The 8,313-nt window shown below is 27.8% G+C and overlaps 1 protein-coding gene and 1 pseudogene across 1 annotated transcript; both read right to left on the bottom strand.

Annotated features, from left to right (window-relative positions):
* Positions 1-11: 11 nt before the first annotated feature.
* LOC149497256 (chromatin assembly factor 1 subunit FAS1 pseudogene) lies at positions 12-963 on the bottom strand (annotated as a pseudogene).
* A 966-nt stretch (positions 964-1,929) lies between these two features.
* Positions 1,930-5,498, bottom strand: LOC105644921 (protein HEADING DATE 3A). Its single transcript, NM_001308752.1, is given in 4 exon segments — positions 1,930-2,356; positions 2,465-2,505; positions 5,081-5,142; positions 5,292-5,498. Coding segments are annotated over 4 exon segments (531 nt in total). The 5' UTR covers positions 5,496-5,498; the 3' UTR covers positions 1,930-2,132.
* Between the last annotated feature and the right edge of the window lie 2,815 nt (positions 5,499-8,313).

The raw sequence follows: 8,313 nt of genomic DNA, 5'->3' as shown, positions 1-8,313 counted from the left end.
ATTCCCCGGAATGATAGAAACATGATATCCAACTTAACATAATTCAGAATAGTTAAGTGAATTTCATAAAATTCAATTACCAATATAGACCCATTGTTCACATAAAAGAATGCAATCTAAAATATAATAAAATTTAAACAGGGCCCATGAAAACTAATAATACCTCCCAACACCAGAGACAATCCTGACTCTCATCTTCCAAAACATCAGCATCGACATTGGGCACTCCGTACATCATTCTCTGCCCCACAAACAACACCGCAGTCTTCACCACCGCCACCGTAACAGTCACATTGTCCTTCAATCTCTCCTTGGACAACTTTGCATGTATCTCCTCCACCAATTTGGACAGCGCCAATTGGCTCTCCTCCATCAACAATCCCACCATCCCATTCAGCGTATTACATTCATTTCCACCCAAATCCGCACCGAACCCAAACCCCAGTTCTTGATCCATCTCTTGTCTGTAATAGACAAAAAGCCCCTGGAGTTCGTCCTTCAGGGTCTCGATTTGGGCTGCCTTCTGGTCATCCGTCATGTTGCATAACAGCGACGGTGTTGATGTTGCCCGCTTTCGCTTGAGGTTTTTCTTTGGCTGGTCTTGGGTGTTGGGTTTTGGCTCACTATCAACGTCGATTACCGTCGGCACCGGTTCCGCCATTTGCTTTATTTGTGCAAGAAGCAAAACCCTAATTCAGACAGAAACAGAAAAATCTTTGATGCAGAAAGCAAGAGAAACAGAAACGACACAAGTTACTGAGATCTAGGGGGTTTGAATTTTCAAGCAAGAAACTTCATTTCCTCGTTCCTGTCTCACAGATTCATCATAGAGTTTTGACCTTTTTAGTATCTTAGATTTTTCAGTTTTTCAGAAACTCAGAAAAAAGAAAAAAGAAAACAAATAGGATAGTGATGAGAGTGATAGAATAAATATATTAATTTTAGTTCTTTTCTTTTTTTTTTTTTTTGGGTAAAGGGAGGGAATAATTAATAATTTAACGTCTTCCCGCCAGCTACAGCAATTGGGTTATGGCTCCAAATATTTAGTTTTGGCGCCTTTTATGTTTCCGTTCGTTAATATTTTAGTCACGGTGAGTCTCTCTCTCAAAATCTGACACGTTTCATGTAAAGGCTACTGCAGCTATAGGTTGGTGAGCTTTCGTCCATCGCAGAGTCCAACTTCTAATCTTCCCTAGTCCAGTCCATAACAAAACAAGCCCAACTTTGATGTAATTAACCTAATTGGCCCGAATGTGATTCATACTTGATAATTTAATTTGGGCCCATAAACCTCTCTAAACTTTGTTATTGAAGCATTTTCAATTTTTATTTGAGACATCAAATGCTTAAGACTCATAAAATTCCACTTATTAAATACTATAATTTGTAAAATTATTTTATTTAACACTTAAATTTATAAAATTAAACCAATTAAATACTTATTAGATGATTAAAAAATGTGAAAATTATTATTTCAAAAATTACGATAACCACACATCAAATCAACATTTTACATATAAAAGTCAAAAGCTCAAAAAAATAGTGTTAGCATAAAAATGTGTGCAACATTAACAAAATTCGTAATTTTAGATGCATGATAGGTCTCTTATAAAATTAAGGGTGACGCGATAAGATTAAAGTAAGAGAGTTATGTACTTGGGCAATTTAATTTTAAGTTTGGAAATTGTTGTGTCATAAAGTATATATTTGTTAATTCAGATTTTAATTTGTTGACAATGTTCAAATTTTATGAATCATACATGAAATTCAAAAAGTGAACATAACATTAAACATAATTATCAGAAATTGTTGAATCTAATTCAAAATATAACATTAGACATAATTATCAGAAATTGTTGAATCTAATTCAAAATATACTTTACGTTGGATTTCAAATAAAGGAAAAAGACATTGCAATAGAGATTAATATTCAGTAAATTTGATAGCATTTGTGATCTTTTTAGTTCGGTTGAATTATATATATGTAGAGATCAGAACCACAATAAAATATAAAAATATTATCACATGGATCCATGCATAGCATTACCGTAATACATCTTCTTCTTCTTCTTATTCTTAAGATCATTAGTGATTAATCAAGTATAGATTGGAGTAATTAATATATAACTGAATCACCGTCTCCGTCCTCCGGTGCCACTCTCCCTCTGGCAATTAAAATAAACAGCAGCCACCGGTGAACCAAGATTGTAGAGCTCAGCGAAATCTCTAGTGTTGAAATTCTGACGCCACCCTGGTGGATACACGGTCTGCCTTCCCAGCTGCCGGAACAATATAAATACGAACCGATGAATCCCCAACGATGGTCGCGGGCTCTCATAGCACACTATCTCTTGCCCTGCACATATATACATTCTTGATTTGGTCTCAACGGAGAGATTCAAGAAAATGACATCTAAATAATTAAACAAAACTTAATTAATTAATTAATTAATTAAAGTCTCACCAAAAGTTACCCCAGTAGTTGCTGGAATATCAGTCACCAACCTGCACAAGTTTAGATAAATTCAACATATCATAATTAAGCCTGTATCTTCTTTTTTTTTTAAATAAATAAAAAAAAAAAAATCTGCATGAACATGCACTGGTTGATGCTTCCCTATATATATTAAAAATGTTCTTCAACTGCAAAGACGCCTTTTGCATCTTTCTCAGCGTACTATACGTACTGGAATTGCACTTTTGAGTCCAAAAACGATTTCGATTTCCTCAAAATGAATATGAATATTATAATTTAAAACAAAAGTTTTGTTTTTTTGGTCTGTTCCATTATTCCATCTCTCTGACTGAGTCCTAACGTAATACAGTGGTAGGACTAGCTTGGTCCAACATATTATGGTGTGAAGAAAAGTCATGTCATGTCATGTCATGTAATTAAAAAATGATAGCACTCATTACTATCGTCTAACATTTCTTGACAAGTCAGTAAAAAGTTGTTGTATTTTTTCATGCAGTTATCGGATTACAAAATATAGACATCTGCATCAGTTCGGTATAGTAAATAAACTGTTCACCGATTGAAACTGTCTATTTAAAATTTTAAATTAAAATTGATAGTTTAAGTCGATTAAAATTCATATAAATGGTATATTTTGATCCTGAATGAAATCGGCAGTTTTAATATGGTTCAAATTAAATTTTTTTTTATTTTTAAAATTATAATCATTTAACCTATTTTATACACCTCTAAATAATCTTTTACTACATAATACATCTTACTTAGTTTTTTTTTTTAAATACACTTTACTTAAAAAGTTAAAAATATTAAAAAGTAAAATGGCAAAAAAAAAAAGAAATATTTAGTAGTATAAAATTATAATGTTTGATACAAATGAGAGTTTAATATTTTCTCTTTTTAAATTTTTACTTAATTCAAAATTACATTATTTGAAGCATTTTTCAAAATTTTCTAGTAATTTATTTAATTAATAACATTTATAAAAAAAATAAAATGATGATTTAATTGATTATTTTGCAAAATTAATTAATTTTATTTCTTATGAGTACGAGCACTTTAAAAGTTAGTTGAGATAAAATCTATCAATATTTTTTTTAAATTCACATTAATATTTTTGAAAGAAAAACACCTTAGAACTAAATTATTTTTCTTTAAAAAAAAATAATACACATAGCAAAACTATAATAGGAATAGTCAATTCATCAAAACCACATCAGAATCAGTCAAAATTGAAACCGAACTAGAATCAGCCGTTAAAAAGCCGGTTCATAATTCCATAATTTAAAATTTTTGAACCGAGGGTTCCCCCAACCCTTCATGCCTAACAAAATATATAACAGTTTCAGTCGCTAATACTTTGTAAGGTTTTTAAGAATTTATATTTTGTAATATTTTTAATTTATTTCGTAAAATATGCCTATCTTTTAAATTTGTTCGGTTTACAAAATAAATAAGTCTGGTTTACAGAATAATAGGTGTGGTTGCTACTATTTTCAAATATTTTACAAAAAATATTTATTGTTCGTAAAAGAGTTGCTTATAAGAGATTGACTTATCTAAACCTGGTGCACAATGTATCCATTAATTAAATAAATTTTTATTAAAAGAGGATATTACTGAGAAAAAAAAATATGAATGGTTTTTAAAAAATTTTTATTTTTATTGAGTTATCTGATCTAAATAAGTATTTTTTTTTATTTATAATGATAGGTGCGGTTAATATTTTGTAAAGAAGAAATTTTTTTTTTCCTCAAGCACCTATATTATAATAATAATAATAATAATAATAAAAGGTTGCCATTTTAAAATGAAGTAAAAGTAAAAAGAGACAACGCAAGGATCACCTTACTCCAATCAATCACTGTAGAAAGCAGGACCCACAGTAGAAAATTGAAATAGAACAGAATTTAGTGAATTGTGTTGTGATGTAAGATAGTGTACCCAGAAGCAGAATCATGGTACACGTAGGACCCAACTGATTACCCAAGAAACCTAGTAAATCCGAACCTACTTTCTTCAAATTATGTGCGGTCCGAACTCTTTCTCGAAAGAAAAATATGCATCGATGAATTTTCAAAACAGACAAAGGGAAAATTGACATATTCTATACTTACTCAGTTACTCTAACCTGAAAAAGCAACGACTTACTGATGTGATTACACGACACCTATATATGTCTCTTTCAAACCCCACCACCCCGCGCCCCAAAGAGCATAACATTGTCTACAACGACACCTTTTTTGTTTTTGTGCCACTACCACTTCTCTTTTTCCGTACTTAGCTTTTTTTACCTTTCCTTCCTACTGCTCTCTGCCATTTCCATTTTTTGTTTTCTTTCTTTCTTCCTTATCATTTAATTTAATTTACCTTCAACTGGAATGGCATGTTAAATAAATAAAGAAAACTTGCTAATAAATCACATTTTCCACTGATTTTGTGAAACAAGTATTGGATCGAAGCCATATATATCTGTATACTGAAGGATTTAAAGTTTGTTTGAACTATGATTGGATACGAACATATATGAATGAGAAATAAAGAAAATTGTGTGTGCATTAATTTTGTCGAGAGAATCATATGATATGGGATCGAATATGAAGGTACCAATGCAAGTATTCTCTGAGATTAGGGTCACTTGGGCTAGGGGCGTCGGGGTCCACCATAACCTGCAATTTCAAGAAGAAAAGAATCATAATTCCCACTTCAAAACCCAAGAACCCATGTTTGTATAGTCATTTAGATTTAAAAACAAAACAAAAGCAACTGAAAGAAGAAGAAGAAGAAGAAGAACAACAACAACAATAAAAAGAAATACCAAAGTATAAAAGGTCCTCAGATCATCTCCACCGATATCAACCCTAGGTTGGTTGACAACTTGAGAGGGTTTGAGCTCACAGCCATTGTTAACCTCTCTGTGATTATAAGTAACCTGGAGGGAGATAGATTTTGTAAAAGGGTCTAAAACATCCCCAATCACACGACCAACAACGAGAGGGTCTCTAAATTGATCCCTAGGCATTACGGAAGCACCACTACCTATATATCTTATTGGTTGTTTTGTTGGCTACACTCGTATTATCATACGAGATGCGTTGTACAATTAGGTATTTATATAGTGTTCTCACCATCCACCTTTACTTCCCTTGTCCACTAATAGAATCTCCCATTTTCTTTTCTTTTTTTTTTCCACTCCAATTAAATTCATTCTTCAACGCTTCATAATAATAACAATAATAATAATAATTTGCTTTCAATAATAATAATAATAATAATAATATTAAAAAATAAAAGTGTAAATATTTTTTGTGTATAACTCATATACTTATATTTTATGCGCATAAAATGAATTTTTTTAAGATACGCATAACGAGTACTTGGCTCATAAAATTTTGGAAAAGTTACTATTTCCTCATGAGATTTGATTAAATTAACGATTTTGTCCTATATAGTTAAATTATTATAATGGTCACTAAGGTATAGTTCCGTCGTGACTATATATATAATTTTTTCATCGATATATTTCCATTAGTTTTATATAAAAGTACTAAATACTTATATTATTCTTATCCACAAACACATTAATCCTTATTATAACATCTGTAAATTATGGATGAAACAGAACATTTCAAGATAAAAGAATATTATAAAGATAGATAAAATGAATTTTTTAAGATACGCATAACGAGTACTTGGCTCATAAAATTTTGGAAAAGTTACTATTTCCTCATGAGATTTGATTAAATTAACGATTTTGTCCTATATAGTTAAATTATTATAATGGTCATTAAGGTATAGTTCCGTCATGACTATGTATCTAATTTTTTTCATCGATATATTTCCATTAGTTTTATATAAAAGTACTAAATACTTATATTATTTTTATCCACAAACAGCTTAATCCTTATTATAACATATGAATGAAACAGGACATTTCAATATAAAAGAATATTATAAAGATAAAAAATACGACGCAACGTCTATATAAAGGAGAGGAAGATGGTACAATTGAGATACATAAATGAGTGTATTTAAAATAGAAAAGACAAAAGTGTAAATTATAACTTGTGATAATGAAAACAACAAAGATTATCATCTTCACCATTTTCGTTTCCCTCAATTTACCAGTTCAACATCTCCTTCCTCCCATCCAAACTTTATTCTTTGATGGCTACATCACCATTAAAATCACTGGTCCATTCTTGTATCTTGCTCTTTTTAATTAGAAATTACAATGGCTCTGCACAAAGTGCATTTGGGACAAGAATTTCAAATTTAACCGATAGATATCTATCTTAGTAAATTCCCTTTTTTATCCCTTTCATACACTTACTTACTATCCTTATTTATAATCTATTTATTATATGTATAAAAGTACAGATGGGGAAGAGAACGTTGAGATTGCTAAAAACGTTCATACTAAGTTTATAGATTGACTAAAAATTTTAATTGTATTGGTTGAGTAAAAGCAAAGGTAATATAATTTTGATTGGTTATACTAATTTTCTATTTAAATTTAAATTGTATTACATAAAATAAAACATTATATTGTATACTAAATAAGATATATATTAAATATGTTAAGAATATATCTTAAAAGATTTTAATTTTATTGATTAAAAAAATTAAATTAATTTTGAATTTAAATTATGTTAGATAACATAAAAAATTAATTTATATACTAAATAAGCTATATATTAAATATGGCAAGATATAAGAATTTAATCTAATAAAATAATTAGTTATATAATATATTAAATATGGTATGTTAAATATAGTAAGGATATAATAACTCAATTAATATTTTTTTATATATTAGATATATATACTTTAAATATGATAAGAATATAAGAATTCAATTTATTTTTAGTAATATTTAATTTAAATAATTAATTAAACAAGGAAATGTTGAAAAAATAATTACATTTAAACAATAAAAGTTATCTAATCTTATTCTGTTATTGAATTTCTTCATCATCAATCAAACTAAAAATATACATTATAATTAGTAAAAGCTATTTCACAGAATATTAACCATATTTATTATAATAAATATATTTTTTAATTAGCACACTAAAAAATATAAGGAATTGTAACTAAATTATAAAAGCTATTTTATTACATAAACAATTAGCTATTTTATAGCACATAAATTTTTTTAACATTCTCTCATACATATATGAATGCTTCAAAATATTAATTTGTGTTATTTTTATGTTTTTAGTTTTGTACTTTTTTTTACTTTAATTTAATCTATATAAAAATTTTTCTATTAATGTATATATATAATTTTCTATTAGTTTTTGTTTATAAATATGATATTATAACAATTTATAATACTAAAATCTAAGAGCATTCACAAAATAGAAAAAAATTATTTTACAAAATAATAAAATAATAATTAAATAATTAAATAACTTGTTAAGGAAATAACACATTTATAACATAAACTACTATTATAATTAGACAAAAATTTAATATATAATAAACTATGAAAATAAAATTACTTATTCCATATAACAATTTAAATTTAACTAATTTGAGTTTTTATATAAAATATAATATCATAACTTGTCTATCTATAAGTGGGAATAAGGAGGGGAATAATGGGATTGCCGATATTATCCTTGTTAAATTTAAGATATTCTATAATAACTTTAGTTTTAACTTAAATATATATATAATATTATTATGATTTGATTGGATTTTTTACTTTTTTTAATAGATAAATAAATATAGATAATTAAGCATTTTAAAATTTTAAATTATTATTATTATTATCTTATTGTGTCTAATTATATTTTATTTCGTTATATTATTATGTAAATTTTTAATAATAA

The sequence above is a fragment of the Jatropha curcas genome, chromosome 3 (genome assembly GCF_041381405.1).
Source record: "Jatropha curcas cultivar XTBG-Jc1 chromosome 3, XTBG_Jcur_1.0, whole genome shotgun sequence".
Taxonomy (NCBI): domain Eukaryota; kingdom Viridiplantae; phylum Streptophyta; class Magnoliopsida; order Malpighiales; family Euphorbiaceae; genus Jatropha; species Jatropha curcas.
This window is presented reverse-complemented; position numbering and strand designations above follow the sequence as displayed.